Source organism: Ixodes scapularis, unplaced genomic scaffold, assembly GCF_016920785.2.
Source record: "Ixodes scapularis isolate PalLabHiFi unplaced genomic scaffold, ASM1692078v2 PGA_scaffold10__122_contigs__length_95168666, whole genome shotgun sequence".
Classification (NCBI taxonomy): domain Eukaryota; kingdom Metazoa; phylum Arthropoda; class Arachnida; order Ixodida; family Ixodidae; genus Ixodes; species Ixodes scapularis.
Genome location: NW_024609836.1, coordinates 60049661 through 60075103, shown reverse-complemented (window position 1 = coordinate 60075103; position 25443 = coordinate 60049661). Strand labels below are relative to the sequence as shown.

Here is a 25443-nt window from a genome sequence, read left to right as displayed (position 1 = left end):
TAAAGCGATACCAGTCATTTATTATGGTTTCGTTTTTGCCCAGAGTTGCCATTTAAGCATGTATTGCACACATTTTCTGCTACAGAAGATGAAGCACACACCACTTCGTCCCGCGACTGCTTAGTGTATGGAGATGCTCACGGCCCGTCTACTTCCCATGAGACCGCTAATGAAGCCCATGGAGCCACTGTTGTCGTCAAGCAAGGCAAGTTCTCGCAAACCTGCTCTGCAAGTTATGAAGGCGAACCTGATCTATTGCAACATAAAGCAGACATTTCGTGTTGCTCTACTGTGTTAAGGGGGGACTCAGGTCTTGACTATTTTACTGTCATTTTTATTTTAATTTAATAATAATGATAATATTTAATAATAATAATAATGTTTAAATCATCGCATGTATAATTTGTGCAAAGAGCCTTTTATTAATCTGTACTACTTTCAGAGAAAATCACAACTTGGTAATCATGTCTGCCCTACTGTTTTACAATACCATATCCAATGATATAGTAAAAAGTAAGCCTACATATTCTACAAATATAGAATGTAAAAAAAAAAAAAACAATGTTAACTTATTCATAAAAAGTTGTAAAAAGGGTTTTCTGTTTTCACATAAATCCTAAATATGAAACACACTTGGCGGTAAAATTTTTTGTCAGTTTAGATTTCTCCAGAAAACACGGTTTACAGGTCATGATGGCAAAAAGAAACACAAAAACAAGGCAGATTTAACTACTTAGTTTGGTCAGAGCACAGGCTAAGTGGTTTGGGGAAGCCACCTATCTCCTTGCAAATCTAGGATTATTGACAAAATGGCACGTACCATTTAATCCCGTCAAGATTCGTTATAAACAGTAGGTCATTGTACTTTTTTATCACAGTGAAAGCCACTGTCCTCGCAGGTGTTACATTAGGTGTTATTTTATGACTTGTCTCCAACAGAGCCAGTTGAGGCAGAGGAGAACTGGCACGAAGAAGACACCAGCCCATCATTTTCCCAAGAACAATTTGGCGAGAGACAAGAGGGTGAACAAGAGAAGCCCAGTCACAGCTGCTCCTTCAGTCCTTTCTCCAGTGTCCCCAGAAGTTCCACCATCAGGCAGGGAAGGACCCATACCAGAGAACAGCCCTTCGGGGCTTTTAAATGCGCCACATGCTCAAAAGTACTTACATCAAAGTGGCACTTGATTCGACACGAAAAAACCCACAGTCACAGACCCACGCTTAAATGCTCCAGCTGCCCCGAGATGTTTCGATGGAAAAGTGAAAGGTCCCTTCATGAAGCGATTCACATAGGTGAAACGCCCTTTAAGTTCCCTGCCCCGTCTAGATCGTTTGAAAGGAAGCGGAGCTCGAATATGAAAGGTCAGCCTAATGCCCCGCTTCAACAGGGTTCTTCTAATTAAAATGAGACGACCCCAATATCAAAGGCCCTCTAAATGACCCACTTGAACCACTCTTTCGATGAAAGTGTACCTGGTTTGAATGCTGATGCAACCACTGACGGAGTCGAGGCTCCTGTCCCGGATCGTTTTGTATCAAGGCTTGCTTAACTTCTTGCAAAAGCACTGACGTGGAAAAATGGCCATTCTTACCAGAGTGAATTTTGAAGCAGGGCTTTTCTTACTCAGCATGAAAGAACCCACATTGAGGAAGGGGATTTTAAATTTACCACCTGCTCTAGAGAATTTATTCAAACGTCTTGTAAACCCTGAGATGGGGAACGATAAAAAAACGTCCGTTTTTTTATCGTTCCCCATCTCAGGGTTTACAAGATGACGATTGATTACCAGCTCGCCTGCACTCTCTCACTGCTTTATTCGAAGTAGCTTTTGAAGGAACACGAAATAACCTGCAGTTGCAAACCTCTCTTTAAATTCTCTGCCTGCCCAATGGTGCTTTGATAGAAGGTTCAACAGTTCAAACATTTGAAAGGAAGTGAAGCCCAAGAGTGAAAGGTCCTAAATGCACCATTTACCCTAAACTTTTTCTATAAAAGTGTCTCCTGGGTGCTCATGCAAGCAATCAAAATAATGACGGCTGCTTTAGATGCAACACATTCTCTCAAGTGCTTCCAAGTTTCGACCGACTGCTCATAAGATCGCACAGATGAATCTCCCTTTAAATGCCCGACTTACCCTAATATCTTGCTTAAAGAAAATTATATTTTACTCCTCTTTAAAGTCAAAGGGATTAGAGACTAGAACTCATTGATCGCCCACATGCCCTAAAAAATTTTCAATGGAAGTTTTGCATGAATGACCATGAAACATTTCACAAAAGGTGAAATTCCCTGCACATGTGAAATCTGTCATTCACTGAAATGAAGGCTACTAAACTGTGTCAAGACAAAACCCCACATGGTCTGGAGTGCACCAGGCATTTCGGACAACCAGAGCCTGTCTAATCTCGTCTGTGGCCGAAGTGTTTACTTGGGAGTCTGTCTAATGAATGTGACTCTTGGAACAAGGAGTGAACACAGGAGTGTTTGTTGGTTCAGCAGACGAGTCGCACGACTCGGGCCTACTAGCAAGCAGATATATTCCTATGGCCTTGGATGGCCATTAATGGAAGAAAGGACATTGTAAAGGCTGCCTCAAAAGGTCCTTTGTAATGTACATGCGAAATTCTAGGGAGCTGGATATGGATACAGTAAATTTTTTGATGCTGTGATTTGGTAGGGATCAAGTTACACTTCTTTCTGTATTGTATCCAAGTAAAAAAAAAACTGAATTGGCACTATTATTTTAAGAATTTAGTTTTACAATTACTGGCATATTAGTTTAAGTTTGTTTATGAAATATGTTCCTCATTTTGTTCCTTTTCTGTAAACACACCTGTAAAGAATGGGTATTTTGTTACAACTTATTTCATGTAGACGAGTTAGTTACCTTTTTGCCTGCTTTCGCTATTCTGTCCTTCGGCTATCTGTTTTGTTTCGGGTATTCAAAACGAGCAACACTGTTTACATGGAAAAATGGCCATCCTTACCAAGAGTCACGAGGACCGGAATTTTTTGTTTTCGGATATTGGTTCGACGTCGATAAGTGTACAATTGAAGATTGATGCCAGAGCAGGTGCTGCCTTGACAATAAGAAACTGTTAACGAAAATTTTCGAGAAATACCCATGTTTCCACTCCTTTCATAAATACCCATGTTTCCACTCCCTTCTGAAGATTGGGGCCCCTTAGGTATCCGCATTACAGATTAGGCTGTAAGTGATTTTATACAACTTTTTTATAGACTTGTATTACAGTCGACTCTGATAAATTCCAACTCTCTTAATTCAAACTTGCAGACAATTCAAACTAACACAAAGGTCCCGTCCTATGTGTGTCTGTGTGTGAAGTTTGAATTACCGGGAGGGAACTCCCGGTAATTCAAACTTCGCTGTATTCAAACAAATTTTCGGCCCCCTCGAGTTTGAATTAATGAGATTCGACTGTAGTAGTCATATGTGTCAGGAAAAATGTAAAAAGTAGTCATGTGTGTCAGGGTTACCCTTGTTTTCTTTGTAATCTTTAAAAAATCCAGGATGTACAAGAGACAATGGTTTTACTTATGTGGATAAAGTGTGTATGTGTCATGATTCTGTGAATAAATTAGCACACTTTTTTGCAACCGTTCGCAGATTTTTACCACTACTAAAGCTTGTACCTATCTGCTGCAAAGATTAGACATCTGCAATCGGCAAAAAGTGTTCAGTATTGATCCGTATTTGTACAGCCCTGAGCTTGGAGCACAGCTAAGCTGGCTAAATGCCATCCAGCCCTCTATAGTAGAGATATGTGTGTCCAAGAGGTGCAAAGTGCAGGCACACGCACACACAAATGAATAACCTTATTGGTTGAAATAAGCACTGACAAAAAGCGATTTAAAAAAAAAAGGTAGTGTTAGTGATAGTTGAACGCCTCTAGTCGGTGTCAACGAAGGTTCCCAGCTATTCGTTGTCGCTTGCAGCAAGCATACATTGTGTTTGATGAAGTCAGCATTCCCATTCCTCATGTAACCATTTCTTTTTTGAGTGTTCTCCGCCTGAGTTACAAATACTGTCCATCTAGCGAGATGCTGTCGGGGGCAATCACAGCAATTCCGGCATACACTCTTTCTGGATATAGGTTTGTTACTGGTGTCTGGAGACGGATGATTAGTGTCTGATGGCACGTGGAAGACGTAGAATAGGCGTGTGTGCCATGTTGTCTCAATCAGCTGAAAAGCCATGGTGTTTGCTAGAACTTGCCAAGGGGCTTGCCAGTTACTCATTGACCGGCATGTTGTTTATGGAGTAGTCACTTTTGACTACCAGATGATTAACTACGAGTGGGGTTGTCAAAAAAAAAATTGTGTGTGTATGTTCATACTGCCTGAACTCAGTGTGCCTCAACGGGCGGCTTGTCTCTCAGCTGTAGATGAGCAATTTAGTAAGTGCAGTACAACCGCTAGCCTGGGTTTTTAGCATGCATCACGCAGCAGTTATACACGACCGCATGCGGGTACAATGTTCATCCAGATTGAAACGGGCAGGGGTGGGGATTAAAACCAGGATTAAAGTTGTCATCTTCACCCCAGGGGTGAAAAAGACGACTCCAATCCACAATTGACCACCTCAAGGGTAGTCACCTATGACTATCTTTTTTTTAGTAATAGCATTTAAAATGTATGTATCATCGATCATGAAACTATGCGAGTTTTAAAGCAAGATGAAAAGTCTGCAGATTCGCCTCCAAACGTTAACCTCATGAAGAAGCTGGCGGCATTGTTTCCGGCCTTAGTCACTGACATACACTTGTGCCATCTTCTTCAGCAAAGCCGGAGGAGGTTCCAGCGGATGAAAGCATGATTCTGATGACTGCGACAAAGTGTCCCATCCGTCGATGCAACTTTTTTACCGACATACTGTACATCGGTATAACGGCCAAGGGTGCTACCTCAGCTCGGAGCAACACCGCAGCGGCACCAGTAGTCAGCATTTGCTGTGACTTCCGTGACAAGACCTTCAAGATGCAGGGGTGATATTGGCATTGAATGTCTGCACATTCTCTACAGATGGTGCAAATATGCAAAACATATGTGAGCATATATTTCAAGTACCTAAATAAATGACCATTCGTTATAATGTGCAAATGAATCTCACAAAAACAAATATCATAACATTCTCGAAATAATGTAATTAGTAGAGGGTTTCCACACAACTGGTTTATCCAGTAAAAATTTGTACTGTTCACACATTACATTCCAAATTCACACTTTTTTCACACATTACATCCCAAATTCACATAGGCTCTTGTATTTCAAAAAAGTGATCAAAGTTTCTCTATTGCTAACATTGAATTGTGCAGTCATGAAAGACATTCCATGCAATGAGTACAAAATCCCATAAGCTATTACTTGCACTTAAAATTGTGATTTAGGTTATATTGAACATAGTAGTGCACTGCTCTATGCGCTTGCAAATGCTGTTTTAGTTCATGCTGTACAGAAAATGGCTAAAGGGTCAATATTTTATAAATCCGTTGTGCATGTATTTTCAGTGAGCTTATGCGAGCCAAACAGTCAGTTTCTTTTTTTTTTTTAAATCCCATTGGCCCTTTTGTGTTTTGACGATCTTTTTCACCACCTTTTTGTTGCAGTGACATTTGAACACATTGTGCTGCTATGTACACTCCGAAACACTGTTAACACAAACATGACATTGCCACTTTGTGGCTTTTTGCTCACAAGAGTATTAACCACTCAAGTTAGTTCCCCAAATGAGAAGTTTCTGCCCTGCAGGTAGATTTTATGGCAGCTGTTTAATTCTAAGAAAAACGAAACAGGAAAAATCTGTGATCCCTTGTTTGTGCTAACAGTGTTGCACTATGTACATGCACTAGGCCGATTCTGATGGGCCAGAGTTCATCTCCAATCCACTATTTTAGAAATAACTGGTGCTACCTGGCAGAAAATCGGGTTCGAAGATTCTGAAGATGAAACAACGTGCGGATTAGGAAGGAGAGTGAAGAGGCGTATTAGAATGAACTTGGGGGAAGAAAGATAAGCCACAATATGAACAAAGGAGACGGGAGAGCCCAATCTAGGTCACTACAGCTCAATCGAGCCAGCAGTATCTTGCTTCCTTGGTCGAGGGAGTACCAGCGGTCACTTGAGCACATGTTCTCATATTTTCATGCCAAAGCCTCCTAAACGGGCAATTTTTTAAAATGGCCCAATATTGGAAATTTGTAACATTCTCCCAACAAAGGCACATTGCAGTGATGCAGCAAGATGGCCTGTATGCATCTTGACAAGACATTATATATGTTGCAAAGACGTCTACAGACTGTCAACATAGTGCATGTGAACATATTATTTGTTTTTGATGCTTGGATTTTTGGGGGATTTGGTACAGGCTCTGCTGGTCAAGTTTGCTGCACTTTCATCCAAGCAATTGAGTCTGCATGATAATATCTATGACATAAAAGCACCTGTAACATGTCTTTTTAAAACACTTTAATAGTACAGATGTTATCTTAATTGCTGTTTGTGAGTATTTTGATGTACATACCCAGGACAATTAGTTTGTGTAATACCTTCATCATGTCCTAGTTGCACAGAAGATTTCAAGTGTGAACACGCTGTTGATTTTGTCCATGTAGGTACCTAGGCAATGTAAACAATTACATTCGTGTTTATGTAGTGTTTCTCATACATTGTTTGTCTTGGTTCTGTATACTGCTTTGTGCAGTTTAGTCACACTGACAGTGCAGTCGACTTTTGACAATTCAGAGTTGACAGTTGAAATGCTTCAAATTAAGAACTTAATTCAAAAGAAAAGAAAACTCGAGCCGTGGGTGTTTTTTTATGGAGTATTGACTTCTTTTTAAATATTGTGATTGTACTACACAAGTACATTTTAAGCAGTATTTATGCGAAGGGTCATCTGAAATGAATACATTATGGATTGTCTTTCAGGCAATATTTCCCTCTTGAATAATTAAATGCATTTGTGTTTCCAATTCGAGGCTTTGAGCTCCTTTCCTTTAATGGCATTGTCCAGCTCTAGTTTTCTTCGGCTGCTCTTTTTGCACCTCACTTTTTTTAATTGTTGCATGTAATATTACCCTTCTTGCGCAAGTAATACTGCGAAGTGTTAGCATATTGCCTCTTGTAAAATATTTTATTACCCCTGTTTTATGGCACTCCTGTGCCTCATTCTGGATTCCATGCTTCACCTTGGAAGTCTATTTTAAAGTAATAATGGCTTAATATTTTGGTGACTGTCATGTAGAAGGATGTGCCACTTTATTCTACTTTAAATAATTCTTGTGCTGCCAAAGAACGAACTGACAATGCAGATTTTCTGAGTAATGCATAAAAAAGTAGTGTGCTCAATGATATACAGTAAAACCTCGTTATAACAAAATGGGATATAACTAACTAATGGATATAACAAAGCAATCATAATTCCCCTTGCTTGCTAATAGTGGGAAGAAATGGACATTGGCTATAACAAACTAATGGTTATAACGAAATAATTACGACCGCTCCTTCAACTTTGTTATAACGAGGTTTTACTGTAACTTGATTTTTTTTTAATGCTCCTAGAGCCAAAAGTGCAGTGTCACTGCCTTGACTAGAATAAAATCACGATTGCAGGAATGAGAGACCGTTCAGAGCTATGATCACATGCCCAGAGCCTTTTCACTGCTAGTATGGTACCTTAACTAAAGCAGAGTATCATGTATGCCCATTTTGTGAACACACATGGTTGAGGCTTTCATAGCTTCCCAGCTCCGATTCAAACCTAAAGCTCTCATATCTAATGGAATGCAAACTATGCTTTTTCTTGCAGTGAAAGGTTTCTTTGAATAATTTCTTATACTAATGTTCGGGCAGCACAAAGGGCAAAAAATGTGACCGGTTGGTTCCTTTATTGCAGTTTCTCCTGTCCTCAAACATTCTTTCTGTATTTCGAATTCTGTCATCCAATATGCTCAAGTTCATGTAAATTGCGTAACCTCCACATCTGCCAGACATTGCTAGGCAAATGCTGGCCACTTACTAATTTGTGTCTCATTTGGAAAAAGTTATTGATTTGGACTATGTCTCTCCTTCAGAACTGGGCGACCATCGAGCCTCCGATGACGAGGGCAGAAGCTTCGACTGCGAGGAGATCAGCAACAGGCAGTTGCAGGAAGGCAGCAAGACGCAGTGCCGCTTCTGCTCCTACACCCGCATCAGGACAAGCGACGTGACAAAACACGAGAGAACGCACACGGGCGAGAAACCTTTTGTGTGTGGCATCTGCCAGCAGACGTTTGCCCAGATGTCCAACCTGTCTACCCATCAGAGGGTGCACACGGGCAAGAGGCCGTTTCAGTGCCTGACCTGCCAGAAAGCGTTTTCACTCAAGGACAAACTGAGGGACCCCGAAAGGATTCACAGGGGTGAAAAGCCTTACGAGTGCAGCACATGTGTGAAGCGTCTCAATGACAAAGGCAACCTGAGGACTCAGCTGTTACCACACACGGGGGAGAGGCCGTTCATGTGTGATGCGTGTGGAGAGACGTTTACGCGAAAAGGCTATTTAAAGGCCCACCAGAAGAGGAGACACATGGGGGAGAGGGTTGCCAGCACGACGAATGCGGTGGACATCGCAACTCCGTCGGATCTGGGCAAGTGAAAAGAACCACTGGGATGGTGTTTTGGGTTGGCTTTTTTTTCCATATACAATGAAACCTTGTTGATATGGTGTTCAGAATGACCGCTAAAAAACGGGACAGTTGCCCCTGTTTAAAGCTAGAAAGTACAGGAAGAGCCCAGCTAAATAAGTTTGATCCTGGGTGTGCCGAAGGTGGAAGTTTGCCGTAAGAGGTGTGCAATGGCCAATCTTGTCGAAAAGAAGCCTCTGGGAGGTTAAGACTAAAGGCTCTGTTATACTCCGACGTAACGCGTGCGCGCGTGCGAGCGCGTCACAGCGACGTCACGTCAGCGAAAACCCGACGCTCTATTGGGCAGGAGATCGAACTATAGGGGGCGCTCTGACCCGTTTGTTTTCCCCACGCTCGGTGTTTACTCAACACAAGGCCTGTGCACATGCCGACAGGCCCTATGGGCATAGCCATGTCATCTTCTACAATAGAGCGCGGGGCACAGTTTAATGTAAAAAATACTAACAATCGACGGAGCGACGTTAAGTGCCGGATCTATCCTCAGAGAATGCGAGCTTGACCCACTTCGGCTTTTGTGCTGAACTGGGATCGTGCATGCTGCATTGTTCATGCAGCCCGTAGTGGGGAAAAAAAAAAACCCTCCTCCCCCTCGCCGGAGAGCACGAACTCTAGACGAACGCTGACGGCGCGTTCGGTTATGTCGGCCGAGCGCTGCGTCATTGTATTTGTTGTCCCCATCCGTGTAGTTGTTAAGTTAACCGCTTGGGGCGTCACGGTCTGTCCTCCTCCCCAATACTCCGGCGTCGTGTCGAACGCGACAGGCGGCGTTCGACGCAGCCTGACCGCCTCGACGCCAAAATGGAGCATGCCGTATTCCGCGCCGGCCGCGCCAGCGACGCCGGACCAGGATGCATCACGCGCTGGCTCCCGGCAACCCTCACGCGGGAAGCGCGGCGAATACGAGCAAAGCAGACGACAGGAGCACCACTCCGTACGGCGTCATGTTTGAAGAATTGGACTCTGTCGTCGAGAAGCTGATCGAGGGAATTCGTCCTCACCCGTGTGTCTACGACAGAGGAAGCTTGAGTACCGTAGACCGTGCGCTTGTCAAAGATGTACCGTATGCACATTGACCGCATACGCTTGCGGCGCAGGCGGGGCACCAACAATGCAAGTGCGAGTTTTTGTCGGGCAAGGTACGTCCACGCCATCGCTCGAACTTGGCTGACTTGGCGCTCAAGAGGCGTCGTCTGCCTCGTCTGCTATTCGAAACGAAAAGGAACCGGAAATGGCGCACTCTCGCGGGAAGCGCGCCCTCGTAGCCAGATTCTGCGCATGCGCTGCGCTGGCGACCCACCGACGCGCGCCGCGGGAGTCGCCAGGGCCGCCGGAGTATAGAGAGGTCGAAGTTTTGACGCGCGCGGCGTGACTGACGTGACGTAGCCGACTTCGGCCAGCGTTCGCTTGCGCGCGCGTTACGTCGGAGTATAACAGAGCCTTAAGCGTGTTTTCAACTTGAGAACAATAGCAAAAAATGTTTTCTTGTGGAGCTTGACTAATTTCCCTCTCTATATGTAGTGAAGTCAGAGGTGTGTAAACTTAAGATCAGGGTTTTGTTGTTTTAGTCAAAGCATACACGATCAAAATGCCAAAGCATTGTTTTTTCTCATAAAAGTTTGGGAAAAACTTTGCCCACTGTATGAGGTAGTATGCTACTTTGTATGCAGTACTAATATTCTGTTACAGTGTACTGGTAAAGTGGTCCCAAAAGAACCCGACATCCATTGCAAAGAGCAGATTTCTAAAACTCTTGCGAAGTTTTCTTTATTTTACTAGGGCAGACTCGCTGCAGGTTGCCTTTTTTTCTGCAGCTAACACATAGCGGCAACGTGCGGGCATGAGTTGGCGAAATACTTCGGCAAACCGCAACGATAACATTCGGCTGTAGATTGCACTTGTGGTGAGGCGTCTGCTCACACTTCGTGAATGTCACTGCTCCAACGGCTGCTCACTTGATTCGCATCCGGCGCATGCACATTTTCTGTGTTCCGAGTAGCCACTTCGAGGGCAAGCACTCGCTAGACCGCTTTTTGAAAAGTATGAGTCTTGTCTTCTGTGAACAAGTAACATTGAATGTTGATGCGGGACAGACCACATACAAAACGGTCACGTGGGGACTCGTCCAGGAAATTGCCGAACTCGCATCACTGTGATATTCTTCGAAGCTCCGCCACAAACTTCGAAATGGACTCATTTTCGTGCTGCGAACGGCAATGAAATTTGGCTTGTTCCCCGATGATTGACACGCAAGCGGTGGGATGCTCCCTCAAAGGAGCTGTTAGTTCCTCAAAAGTCTTTGTTGGTAGAACTTGCGGGGCCGTTAGTGCCTTTAGCAATCCATATGTTTCCGGTCCAATGACACTAAGAAACGCTTGCACTCTGTCGGCTTCTGCTCTCTTGTTCACGCCAAAATGTGACAAAAGACGTTCCTTGTATGATGGCCAATCACTTAAAGATTCATCAAAAGCTTCCGCTTGCCCGATATGAGCCATGGTGATTCCGTCGGTGAGACTTTCTTGCAGTGGCAGAAGAAAAGTACCCAGTCACTTGTCGCCAGTTGTTGTGTGCATGCGGGTGTCCAGAAGAAGGCGAGTTTGCACCCTTCTAGACTGATCTTTATTATGCGACTGACGAACAACTTCCTCGCGGCGCGGCAGCTCGCTGCGCCTCTTCTCAGGGGCGCTGATAGTAGAAACCGGAAATGGAAACACGACACAAATCTTACAAGATTACTAAGTTGCATAAGTATGCAGTTCTTTGTATCTCAGTACTTTATGGAGAATCTCAATTTTGTTAATGGACAACACTGGAAAGACGTTGACAGACGGTCGTTTGGGGGGTGATCCAAGAAGCAGACGAGCTACTAGAAAGGCATTCCGCAACAGTAAAAAGCCTGAACCACGTGTAAGCAATTTGGCGAGTGACAGAACAAGCAACGGCAACAAAATTTGCCATTGTCCCTTGCTGTCACCTGTCGCCTCTCTTGTTTCTAGGTTTCCCTCTCTTGTTTCTAGGTTTCCAGAAAACATTGCTTTGTTTTCACGTGTTGTGCGGAGGTGGGTCGGGTTGAGAGCAGGGTGTGAGCGAGCGCCAATGGAACAAAACGTTTTGTGATGGCGCTCCCGCTGCACGCACGTGCGTGTGATGATTGTCGCTGTTTTTTTATTGTGACGTGCATCACTTGCATGGGGTTTTGACAGACTGAGCGACAGTAGGCCCTGTCACGTCACTTGTAAGTATCACTCGCATGTAGTTCATACTTAACTGTGGACCAAGTAAGACATCCCCTGACAAACCACGCATTAAACCGAGAAGTACGGGATGAAATTTATGAATCCTTACAGTTTTTTTGGACACACATAAACTGAAAGGAAGTCAGTGGAGTTTTGGGGCGTGTGTCCCAAAACTCTCAACTTCCTCTCGGTTGCACCACCTCTCCCCGCCTTCCTGTCTATTCCCCAGCCACATAAGCTGAATTCTCACGTGCAGGAGAGAAGGGAAATCAGACTCGACCAAGTTCAACAGGCAAAGCTCGCGGATTTAACTTGGTGCCATACTTCCCTGTGGTGGCACTGCTTTAATGGGACAATTGACGTAACGGAATTCTAAGAAGCTTTGGGAACACCCACCAGGTGGAATCTGGTAATCGTTTGATTTTATCAAATGAACGTTTCGTATGTCTGAAAAAAAAAAAAAAAAAAAAAGTTGGTGTCGCCGCGGTGCTTCAACATTGAACGGTAAAATAGGTTCTAAAGTTTTGTTTCCCTACCCCTTTAATATGCACACGTGTGCATGAGGTTTTGCATAAACATTAATGTGGCTTTATTGCGGCCACTTCGCACAACATACAAAAGACGGGAGAGTGTATGCAAGCTTTTTTTATATGTGCTGCATGACTGACATGCCATGTGCGTAAAAGTCAGTGCTTTGTGAAGTCCAGATGTATGGATAGACAAACATATTTCTTGAATTCATCATAGCCAGGGTTCGGCTTTATACTTTGTTTCTGCTCGCTGTCTATAGTTGGTTACAAGTCCAGAAGGTAGGAAAAGCTCCACCCACCAGCGTGATGCGCCCGTTTCAAATCTCTCCGCAGTCGAAAGAAAAGTTCACTGGAAACGCTCCTTGTTCCGTTTCAATGGATTACAACTTGTCTCCGATCCCACTTTCTAAAAAAGCGACCTTTGTATTCATTGGAGGGGGAACCGAGCCCCTGAAAGCAGCCTTTGTATCCATCGGAGGTGGAAGCTAATCCCCGAAAGGCTTATTTGTTTCCATTGGAGGGGGAAAACTCTGATCTCCCTCTTGTGGCTTCCACAATGCTAAGTCAAAGTCGAAAGATAAAGCAAATATGTACAAAAGGCAAGACCCTCCTCGCGCTTTGGCCACGACATCACGGAAACGATGGGACGCTATTGGATACGGAGGTGGCGGAGGGATATATGATTCCTTTTGAGGGGCATTTGCCGCTACCTTCTTAACCTGTAACCGACTATAGTCGTGTACAGTGCAGTCACACATCACTCTTTATCCCGGGATATTGACATTCATGTGCCCTTCTCTCCAACAGAGCCGAACGACGTACTGCTCACTTCGATAGGCGGAAGCTTCTACTCCGAGGGCCGCGACAGAGCATGTCTACATCGGCCTGACCCAGAGGGACACTGGAACACCATTGGTATCGTGAAGGAAGGCAAGCTCAAATGCGACCGCTGCTCCTACCTCTCCGACATACTCTGAAGTTGTACTCGTACCAGCCGCAAGGCTCACGTCACCTCGAGCGATCGCGAGTAATTGTTACTATGTTTCTGTACTTCGAGGGAAGGCACCTAGATAACAAACATTCAGGGTTCATGACGCACCGTCTCTGAAAAATATAGCCCACCCTAGATATCTGCACAATTTAAGTTTCTGCCGAAACACCGAAGTATGTTGCAGTCATTTTTGGTTTGGTTGTCCTTAGCTGCAATGAACACCTCTGAAAGCTTGCAAGATCTGTAAGAAGTATTCAATTTTTTTGTCATAGTAATAGGCAAGGCTGTGGCAAAGTGCATTCGAGAGGAAACAGGATGTTGTTGAACAGTTCATGTGTTCGTTACTGCACTTTAAGATTTGATCTCGACCAAAAACATGTAAAGCTCCGTGAAAGTTTACCAGCTCGCCTGTATCTTTTAACATGAAACATTCTTTGTAGAGCTTGCAAATATCTGTCAAACCGGGTATCTAGTTAAATCGGAAGAAAGCAAATAAGGTTTTTAAAGACGATTATCCAGTTTTTTGGATTTTCAGATACGAATAACTGGTTTTGCAAACCGGTTATCCAGATTATTTGGTTTTATCTAATGTACATTAATTATAAGGCTTTTATTCCATTTGGATTTTAATCCTATAATCACAATGAATGCATCATGTTCATCCGATAATTAGACAGTAATATATTTTTAGTTTTTGTGCGTATGGCGGTGAGAAAGAAACTATACAGAGGGCTCAGCAGGAGACAAACTTTAGCCTAGATAAACGTAAATGATCAAATGTTGATCAGGAATAAATCTGTACAGTAAACATTCGTTAATTCGACCTCGACGGGATTTTGACATTTGGTTGAATTATCCGAATGATCGAATTAAAAAAAAGGACAGAAAAACGGCTAAAATTAAACTTTCTTTTATTGTCTAAAGTACTCACGGATGGTCTGCTGCCGTCTGCACTTAAAACAAGTGTCCAAAAGCATGCTCCAGAGAGCAAAGTAACTAAATGTCACGTCCCCCAAAATTCGCGCACAAAAAGAAAATAAAAAAAAATAGACAAATAAAGAAAGTTTTTTTTTACCCGACTTTGGCCCCGGGCAGCCAGATCGTCAGCGACAGAGAAAAATAACGAGAAAAAAGGAAGAAGAACCCGCGCTTTCGGGCGCGCAAGATGGACTGCAGACGATGCTACAGAAAAGCGCTGTGAGAGCGTGCGCTGTGAAAGCTTTACGAGCAGACTTTGGCACCGGGCAGCCAGACTGTCGGCGAAAGAGAAAAATAACAAACGAAAAAAGAGAAAAAAGAACCCGTGCTTTTTGGCGCGCAAGATGGACCGCACACGATGCTACAAAAAGTGCTTCGAGAGCGTGCGCGCGTACCGCGCTGTCTCCGTGCCCGACCACGTGCTATCTTCTCCGCGCTACTCCATGCCAGATTGGTTGCGCTGGCCCGTATCATTCACGACGGTCCATCGCAACGGTGTAGAGGAGCAGGTGCATATTTGCGCACATTCCGCTTTGCAGCAAAGGGCCCGTGTTTTGCCACGCTGCAGAACCTTCGATCTCCACCCGTACCTGTTTCAATCTGGATGAATACAGTATTGTACCGGCGAGTAGTTGCGTATCGCAACAGCGTGAAGCACGTTAAAGACCCCAGGCTAGCAGTGGTAATTTACTGGCTACATTTCTCAAACCAGTGTTGCCATACCTCAAAGGCAGGCCGGCGTCAGATTGTCTAAGTGTGAATGTCAATTGCTTTTCTTTGACAGTTTGTGTTGACACGAGGTACAAGGGACTTTCATTTGTGTTGTCACGACAGAAAAGGAGGGAGGGTGTATATCCTCATATGAGACGCAACAGAACTTAAGGCAAGAAATCGGAAGCAAAGAGGCTAGGGGTTGTGTTGGCTAGGCTTCCATAATTCATACCTAGCATGTCTTAATGGGCAACTCCGGTAGATATTTTTTAATTTGGGATTACGACTGTTTTTAGCTAAGCCAGTGTCCCTGAATTACAAGGTATAATTTTTTCTTCGATATTATGTGTAGTTTTATAATCATCACAACTCATTTTGGTTTCGACCGTCTGCGGCAAAACCAAAACTATCGACTAGGGGATGGCAAGACTGATCATCAGCCGTACTACTGCGACGTGGCATCATAAGGGTGCTTTAGGCTTCAGACTTCGGAGTGGGTGCTGCGGTACGTGGTACAACCAATCAGCCACAGCTCCACCGCAACGTGATGTCATAGGGCTGCTGCACCAGTGTTCCTTATGTAAAAGCTAACAACCTTGCCACCCGCTAAAGAGCAGCTGCTCGCATACTTAAAATTGGTTTTTGGTGGAGTATGCGGCTTCACTTTGACGTAATATTTCGGCTGTGATCATATTTCGTGTCACTAAAGCGATACCCGTCATTTATTATGGTTTCGTTATTGACCAGAGTTTCCCTTTAAGCATGTCTTGCATATAATTTCTCCTACAGAAGATGAAGCGCAGACCACTTCGTCCCGGGACGGCCAAGAGTATGGAGATGCTCACGGCCCGTCCACTTTCCATGAGACCGCTAATGAAGCCCATGGAGCCACTGTTGTCGTCAAGCAAGGCAAGTTCTCGCAGATCTGCTCTGCAAGTTATGAAGGCGACCCTGATCTATTGCAATGTAAAGCAGAAGTTTCACATTGCTACTACGTTAAAGGGGCCCTGCAATCATATTTAAGCGTCTACCTTTTTTGCGGTTTTACGTAAACGGCACCTAGTTTCCCTGATCCTAGAGGAGCGAAGTAAAGCTGATGGATTTCGCCTTCAGTTCCATTGGCTGGCGCGCGTCGACGGGGCTCCCATTGGCCGCTGCGCTTGTCAGTTTCCACGACCGCTCACCCCATGGCGCTGTGTGTCCATCAGCGCGCCGTTAACGCGGAGCGTCCAAGGTCAGCGTGCCCAGGGGAGCATACGTGCTGACCGGCAACGAAAAGTACGCAGCAGACGAGAAAGGGAGCGGACGAGCGGCTTCATGCTTTCGCATTCACAACTCATAAGAAGTGCTTAGGTGTACCTCGTGCTTTTTTTGTTTGTACTACTTTCAGAGAAAATCACAACTTGGAAATCGTTTCTGCCCTACCGTTTTACAATACCATATTCAATGCTATAGTAAAAAGTATGCTACATATTCTACAAATAAAGAGTGCAAAAAAACATGATCAGAATTTTATTGTATTCATAAAAAGGTTATAACTGGGGTTCTGCGTTTTTGCATAAATCCTAAATAATCTGAAGCACACTCGGCGGTTAATTTCTGTCACTACAGATCTATCCAGAAAAGACCGTTTGAGGTCACAATGGCAAAAAGAAACAAAAAGGCATTATTTATCTAATTAGTTTGGTCAGAGCACAGGCTCAGTAGTTTTGTGACGCCACCCCAGTTTCCTTGTAAATTTAGGATTGTCAAAAGAGCACCTACCGCTTATCCCGCCAAGATTTGTTTTAAATAGGGTTCCGTGTTTTCGGATAAATCCTAAAGCTTCGAAAAACACCCGCTGGTAAAATTTTGGTCATTTCAGATTTATCCCCCCCCCCCCCCCCCCCCCCAAAGAAAAAAAATTAAATAAAGACGGTATTTTACAATTAAGTTTGATCAGCGTGCATGGTCAATGGTCCCGGGAAAATGCCATCACAGTTATTTTTCAAATCTCGGATCATTGACAAAAGACTTTTTACCACTTATCTCGTCAGGGTTCAGGAGGAGATCTGTATTGATTTCCATTTTTATTTCCAGTTTATGTTATACTATATGTGTTTTAAGAGGAAAGAGAGGTTGTGTTTTTGTAACAGTGAAAACTATGGACCATAGTGATTGCATAAAATTGGGAAGAGGGCCAGTTGAAACTTCCCTATTTCATCCTTTACCACTCCACTCCGCGCGGCCACGGGGTGGCATGGAATAGGATGGGATGAATATGTACCTCCCAGCGACTACCTCCAGGAATTTATTTTTAAGGTATTGACGTTTATTGAAGCCACACATGTGTGTAACTTTTATGGTGGGACAAATTAGTATTGCTAATGGCAATGACACTAATGCCAAATCCAGCCGAAGAAATATTAATTGATATAAGCACATTTTATTTTTTCTTTATCTAGCATATGTTTATACCAGGATATTATTTATTTTTCATAGGAAACACTGTGAAATTAAGCTTTAAATTCCGGAGATTTTGGAATCAAACAAAAATAAACTCCTATAAACTCCGAATTTTCGGAAAAAAAATAAACTCCGAAAAACGCTTTCCGAATATGACGAAAAATAAACTCCGAAAAACGCTTTCCGAATATGACGAAAAATAAACTCCGAAAACACGGAATCCTAGCTATAAACAATGGGTCATTGTATTTTTGGGTCACAATAAAAGCCACTGTTCTCTCAGGTGTTAAATTTTTTTTCACCAGCGAGCCTGTGTGTTCAGTTTAATCATTAAAAAATAGTATTAAAATATTTTTTAAGACCAATGTTTTTTTTAACATTGGTGTAACTGATGTTAGTCACTGCTCCCACTTGTCCAGCCTGTACCAATTGATCAGAAGAAATTTGTTTTGGCATGTCTCCAATAGAGCTGGTCGATGCAGAAGAAAGCTGGCACGAAGAAGACACTGACCCATCCTCCTCTCAAGAACAATTGGGCGAGAGGCAAGAGGGTGAACAGAAGTCCAGTTACAGCTGCTCCTTCTGTCCTTTCTCCAGTGCCTTCAGAAATTCCATAGTCAGGCACGAAAGAACGCACATCAGAGAACAGCCCTTCAGCTGCAATGTTTGCCAGATGACATTTGCCACCAGGAGTGCTTTGTATTTACATGCAGTCACTCACAGAGACAAAGTCCTTGTAGGAGATCAGCCCTATAGCTGCAACATCTGCAAGCAAGCATTTAGCTCTAGATCCGGTTTGAATGCCCATGCAATCACTCACAATGTTGAAAGGCCCTTTAAATGCTCAGTTTGTCCTAAAGCATTTGACACCAGGGTTCAGTTAACCTCTCACAAAAACACCCACACAAACAAAAAGCCTTTTACGTGCCCCGTCTGCTCTAAAGCATATCGATTGAGGACTCACTTGACTCAGCATGAAACAACTCACAGTGAGGAGAGGGCTTTTAAGTGCCCCACATGCTCTAAAGCATTTAAATCGAAGTGGTACTTGAGGAATCACGAAAAAACCCACAATCGCAGACCTATGTTTAAATGCTTGAGCTGCCCTAAAGTGTTTCGATGGAAGAGTGAAAGGTCTGTTCATGAAGCGGTTCACATAGGTGAAACGCCCTTTAAGTTCCCTGCCCCGTCTAGATCATTTGAAAGGAAGCAGAGTCCAGAAATGAAAGGTCACCCAAATGCCCCACTTTAACTGAACCCTTTGTGTCCGACTTCAACCACTTTTTGACGAAAGTGTATCTGGTTTGAATGCTGTCGCAGCCATTGACGGGGCCAAAGGGCCCTGTCCTGGAGTGTTTTGTATCAAGGTTGACTTCTCACGAAAGCGCTGACTTAGACAAAAGGCCACACCTGCCAGAGTGCATTTTAAAGCAGGGCTTGTTTTTGCTCGGCATGAAAGAACCCACATTGAAGGAGGGGGTTTCAAATGCATCACCTGGTCTAGAGCAATTCATTCAGTCTCTTTTGAAGGAACACGAAACCCGCAGTGGCAAACGTCTTTCTAAATTCTCTGCCTGCCCAGTGGTGTTCCAATGGAAGGTTCAGCACTCTGTTCACGAAGAGATTCACATCGGTGGAACACCCTTTAAATTCACTGCCTCATCTAAAACACCTGAAAGGCAGCAAAGCCAAAAATTGGAAGGTCCTCTAAATGTACCACCTACCCTAGGGTTTTTCGATAAAAGTGTCCCGTGGCTGCTCATGCAAGCGATCAAAATAATGATGGCTACTTCTGCAACACCTCCTCTCAACTGCTTCAAAGTTTTGATTGACTGGTCATAAAATCACACAAATGAATGTCCTTTTAAATGCCCTGCTTACCCTAATCTTTTTTAATGCAATTGATATTTCACTCCTTTTCAAAGGGATTAGAGATTTAAAACTCATTGAATTGCCCACAGGCCCTAAAAAAATTTTGATGGAAGTTTTGCATGACCATAAAACATTTCACAAAAGGTGAAATGCTGCACATATGAAATCTGTCATTCACAGAAATGAAAGCTACTAAACTGTGTCAAGACAAAATCCCACATTGTCTGGAGTGCACCAGGCACTTCGGACAATCGGAGCCACTAGTCTAATCTTTTTTTGTGGTCGAAGTGTTTACTTGGGAGTCTGTCTAATGAACGTGACTCTTGAAACAAGGAGTGAACAGAGGAGTGCTTGTTGGTTCAGCAGATGAGTTGCACAACTTGGGCCCACTAGCAAGCAGATATATTCCTATGGCCTTGGATGGCCATTAATGGAAGAAAGGACATTGTAAAGGCTGCCTCAAAAGGTCCTTTGTATTGTATATGCAAAATTCAAAGGAGCTGGATATGGATAAAGTTCTTCATGCGGTGATTTTGTAGAGATCAAGTTGCACTTCTTTCTGTATATTATCCAACTAAAAAAACAGTGAATCGGCACTTAAAGCTTAAGAATTTAGTTTTACAATTACTGACACCATACTAGTTACTTGTCTGCAAAATATGGTTTTTGTTTTGTTCTTTTTCTGTAGACACGTACACCCGAGTTACCCTTTCGTATACACCAGAGTTACCCTTTCGCCTGTTATTGCTATTTTGTCCTTTGGAAATCTGTGTAGTTTCGATCATTCAAAACAAGCAACACTGTTTGCATTCTTACATCGAGGTGAGAACTTTCATCTTTGAATGTTAGTTCAACGTCGATAAGTGCGTTACTGTCAAGATGGCACCTGCTCTGGCATCATTCATCGATTGTAAATTGTTAGCGAAACTTTTCGAGAAATACCCATGTTTACAGCTCTTTAATAAATATGGTTTTGAAGATTTGAGCTTCTTAGGTATCCACTTTAGAGGTTAGGCTATGAATGTCTTCATACAACTTTTTATAGACATGTATCAGTAGTCATATGTGTAGTGCTTGCATGTGTCAGGTTACCCTTGTATTCTAGGTAATCTTTAAAAAAAAAAAAATCCAAGATGTACCAGACTGGATACCAATGGTTTTACTTCTGTGAATAAAATGTATATGTGTCGTGATTCACTGAATAAATTAGTCAACTTGTTCTACAGCCTTTTGCAAATTTTTACCACTACTAAAGCTTGTATAGATATCTGCTGCAAAGATTAGGCATCTGCAATCGGCAAAAAGTGTTCAGCATTGATCCCCATTTGTACAAGAATGTATTTATTTATTTAAAAATGCTGCCAGCCGCGAGGCCAAAGCTGGAGGGGGAACCGTAGAGTATTATAGCACACTCAAACACTTATAATCATGCAGACTGGCATAGCATCACATACAAAAAAAAAAATCAGACATATTCACACTACTTACGTTTGTTGGCAGGCACTTCCAGTATTTAACAAAGAAAGTTTTTAAAATAATCGGTGTTAATAAATTGAACACAATTCGTTATAGTCTGGAAGTTTTGTTTTAGCTTTGGGATACACTACCGTAATATCCCGAGTCATCGCCCATCCCCGAGCCATAGCCCACCCCATTTTTTGGGCCAATATCGATTTCCGAAAAAACACCGAGTCATCGCCCACCCCCTCATATACCCCAGCGCGGACTCTGCGATCCGCGAACACTCATCCCACCCGAATGACGCGGCCGCGGACCTTACAGTTCGAGGACGTCCGTGAAAAAGTAAAACAAAGGAGGGAAAGACACTTATTTTTGTTTACCTCCTTGAGCGACCCCAAAGTGGTCGTGTATCCGAAAAGAAAACGATGGAGATAACAAAATAAGAGTTTGTTAATGTAACCGCAAAGTGTTAGGTCAAACTCTGTCTCCGCTGAAGTAAGGTCACCGCGAACCCGCTCCTTCCTCCCTCCCGTCGCGACCGCGGTTGTGCAATATTTTAGGCAAAGCCAACGCGTAAATAAAGCTTTGCTGGAACGCCCTACACAGACGTTTGCAGAGCGTCCCAACCGTGCATTGATAGCCCGCCGTGCACGGACGCACGTATGTACGCACCAAACAAGAAAGTTGCGCAAGAGCTTGCAATTGACAAGGCGCCCGACTTGGCCCAACGCCTAAGTATTTGCCAACGCGACCGCCGGCTTTCCCGCTTTCCCAGCATTGCTCTTGGTCGCTTCTTTGGTCCGCTCGCTCGCTCGTTGCGCCTGGTCGGTTTTTCTATTTTCTTGTAGACTTTTCTTTTTTTACTAACTAGGAGAACCTAGTGGTGACATTCTCTCACGGAACAAACGTTTGCGCTATATGCAGATCGGCGGTGTTTCTAGCGCGTATGCAAGCAACGGACTTCGCTATAGTAAAATATTCTTTCGCGAGCATTTTTTTCTATAAAACAATGAAACTAAATCGAGTTTTGAGTTTGATGTATCTCTTGTGCATCAGCGCTAGATACGCAGAGAAAAATAGGCGGTTTTTTCCGCTTTTTTTCAAGTGTTTGTGCTCACCCACCGAGACATGGCCCACCCCACTTTTTTAATGAATTTCAGGTGGTAGGGGGGTGGGCGATGACTCGGGATATTACGGTACATTGCTAAAACAGCTGAAAAAACGTTGCTGCAATAAAAAAGGTAGAATTAAAGGATAGTTTCAGCTGGAGGATTGCAGGACACAATAAGGTATGAACTCTGGCGAGTTGGTACATACACGAGAATTAGACGTCACTGGGAAATTCTTGAGGCCTTAGAGATAGCAGAATTAGGTGCTGCGTGTCACCAGTCCTTGGATTGCTGTCAAGTGAAGACTTGTGTGCATGCTGAATATAGCTCTTTACTGGCACTTTCTTTTTTTAAGTTACGCGTTTTTTAGGCAGATTCTTTTTTTTTTTTTTTGTTCTCGGCCGCTCAAGCATGCATTGCGCCATTACAATCAATCGAATTTAGTTGTTGAGTAAGCGCTGTCTGCATCTTCCTTCATCCGGCCTCATTCTTTGCACCGTTTTAATTCCCAAACAATAAGGTACCTTTCTAACAGTTGCATCTTTTTCTTAATATGAAGTCAGTATGCCTAGAAAATATTTTTTCATGCTCATTCCTTTTCAGTTGCAATCACTACGTCCAGACAGAGATCGTGCAAGTGTGACTGGCACATGGTTCATCCGTATGGATGCGGTTACAGTCTAGAACACTAGTATGCTGCCTGGAACGCATCTCGGATTGGTGTGCTTACCACGTCCTCGAATTTGGTACCTCGATTTTTACCCGATGTCGTCAAGGAAGTGACTTGCTGTTGCCTGCTCCGACGCCGATGGTGTCACAAGAACGGAGGTGGATGCAGCCAACGCCTGCTCTACAGCGGGTTGCACCGCTGCTTGATACTTCACGAAACCTTCAGCCGCCAGGATCACTAGGAGTTCGGAAGCTACCACTCGTCTAGGCTGTGGCAATACTCTGGTCAAACCTAGAAGTCAGAGTCACTGAGTAGGTCATACTCATACCTGGCTTAAGCTTCGCCTTTAAGAGTGGAACGCAATGGCGTTATTGGGCCCCAAGCGCGTGTGCGTGGTCTAGTCGGTAGCGTTGCGTGTTACGTGACGTCGCATGACCTCAAGTGTGGCATAGTGTCACGTTACGTTGCACGTGACCGAATTGCCATGACCCTATCGATGCACTAAATTTAGCGGAAAAACTTTTCGCTAAATTTGTCGGGAAAACTTTCCACTATATTTGGCGGGAAAATGTTCTGCTAAATTTGGCGGGGAAATTTTCCCGCCAAATCTAGTGGGTCTAGGTCACGACATCACAGCCACGTGTGACGTTGCACGTTTCCGCGTGCATGGCGATATCGGAATACTTGGTCCCGTTGACGCCAGGTTTTCTGGGGCACGACCTCCTAAACGCTATAGAGTTAAAATCGTCCAACATTGAACATTTTGGGGTTATTAAATCTCGTATCAGAATGGCACATACCATCATACCATCATTTATCCAGATTGCATGAACCAAGATGGCATGTATGTAATTTGCAGTCTATCATATTGCATGGGTCTCGTCAGTTATACAAATAATTAGAAAGAAGTTATTTTTTCACAGGATGTGTATGATAGTATGATATGACCTTCCGGAATCTGGCAAACGTTGGATTGTTGCTGACTAATACTTCTTGTCTTTGACAACAGTTTGTCGTACGCGCATCTACAGCCCAGCAGAAGGCACTCGGCATGTGGTAAACGGAGACTGCACGGCAAAAGCGCCGAAAGTGCATGCCGCTGCCGAACCTGTTGAGCGATGACAAAAGTGGAACTGGCCAAACCAATGAGCTCATTGGCCGAACCCCGAGAAATGTGTTTCTGTCGGTAGCTAGCAAATTATGTTAACGTTTTCTGTTGAATGTACCTTTTTTTTTAGTAAAACTTTTATACAGCATGTAAACTAACGCTTCTAAGACACTTTAGACAGCCTGCAAAAATCTGCTTCTGAACATATTGCGCTGCAATTTACTAGAGGTACAGGCAGGTGGTGGAAGTTTATAGTGAAAAAGATCAAGGAATGAACTTGCTCGTTCAAAAGAAAACCAAAAAAAACCTGTTCTGGGCAACCTATGCTGCCAGTTCGCAGATGATGCACGCATAGAGAAAAGTACTGCCAACAGATGGCGTACACCACATCGAGGGAGCATCGCCTGATTCAGGTTGATAGCAAACAATCTCGCAAAAGAGCCCAAATCGGCCAGTGCTCCTTCAATGCAGCGGACGCCATCCGTCGGCAGTACTTCTCTCTATGCGCGCACCATGTGCGAACTGGCGGCGTAGGTTGCCCAGAACAGGTTTTTCTTGCTTTTCTTTTGAACGAGGTAAGTTATCGATTCCTTAATTTTTTCCCCCATTAACTTCCACCACCTGCTTGCACCCCTGTAGTAAATTGCAGCACGATATGTTAAGAAACTGACTTTTGCAGTTTGTCTTAATCGCCCGAGTGTGTTTACATGGTGTAGCAAGCACGGAGGTAGGAAACTTCTGCAGGCGACACGACGCCACCAGAGGTGAAGCCGGACGGTATTTCCGGTTTGAAGGGACACCCCTAACAATGACCAAAAGAGGCTATCAAACGGAGGGGACACCCTTGGGGGCAAGCATAAGGTTATCGTAATGTACGATAGAGGTTCAACTGCAGGCGCTAGTGTCCATGCGACTTCCAAAGTTCAAATTGAAGCAGACGGCAACCAGTCTACTTTTGTGGTGCTCCTGCGCATTCCTATAAAAAAATGCGGGTGCATTTTGTCTTTTTGCTAGAGAATAACCTGAATGACTTTTGATGTTTGGGTCCTACCGACCAGTATGCACAGCCAATGTGCCGCGACCCGGCTCTTCCTTTGTACGCGATTGGTTCGGCCATCGATAGCAAACGCACAAACATGAAGAGGACCATGACGATGCACCTTCGGCACTGCTCGGTTGGCTCCATCCAATCGTAGTGTTGGCTGCAATCCGGACATCACGCGTGCACAGCCAACTTCATTGAGCAGTGTGCACATACGATGACTGTGTAATTCAATAATCAAACATTACGGGGTAACGGCGTCGCGCTCGTTACAGAGCACAGCTCTTAGGTGCCCGTTTCCGGCTTCAGCGGCGTCGCCGTAATCGCGCAGTGCATTATGGGAAACGTCCCATAATACAACGCGCGGGTCTCACTCGTGATCCGCGCGTGGCATTATGGGACGTTTCCCACAATGACGTCACATGCGACGTCACAAGGGTCCTGCGCACGTATGTAGCCAAGGGGGAGCCCATAAATCCCGCCCCCCCCCCCCCCCCCAGATCTTCCATTTTGCTGCGGCTTCCTCTCCCCGTCACCCTCATACAGCATTTTGTCATGGGCGGGCACGCCCGCCGAATCAATAT

The 25443-nt window shown here is 44.0% G+C and overlaps 1 protein-coding gene across 1 annotated transcript; it reads left to right on the top strand.

Moving 5' to 3' along the window:
- The first annotated feature begins 921 nt into the window (after positions 1-921).
- On the top strand, positions 922-20688 carry LOC115327877 (zinc finger protein 845). Its single transcript, XM_040501764.2, has 5 exons — positions 922-1096; positions 8095-8652; positions 13280-13402; positions 15942-16061; positions 18065-20688. The coding sequence occupies exons 1-5, from the start codon at positions 922-924 to the stop codon at positions 18847-18849; spliced, it is 1761 nt and encodes a 586-aa protein (XP_040357698.2). The 3' UTR covers positions 18850-20688.
- Positions 20689-25443: the final 4755 nt, after the last annotated feature.

Excerpts from the sequence above, each read along its gene's own strand:
- LOC115327877 (XM_040501764.2), top strand. The coding sequence starts at position 922 with ATGACTTGTCTCCAACAGAGCCAGTTGAGGCAGAGGAGAACTGGCACG. Across the intron at positions 8,653-13,279 it reads CGCAACTCCGTCGGATCTGG|AGCCGAACGACGTACTGCTC; the intron begins GCAAGTGAAAAG and ends TCTCTCCAACAG. Across the intron at positions 13,403-15,941 it reads CATTGGTATCGTGAAGGAAG|AAGATGAAGCGCAGACCACT; the intron begins GCAAGCTCAAAT and ends TTTCTCCTACAG.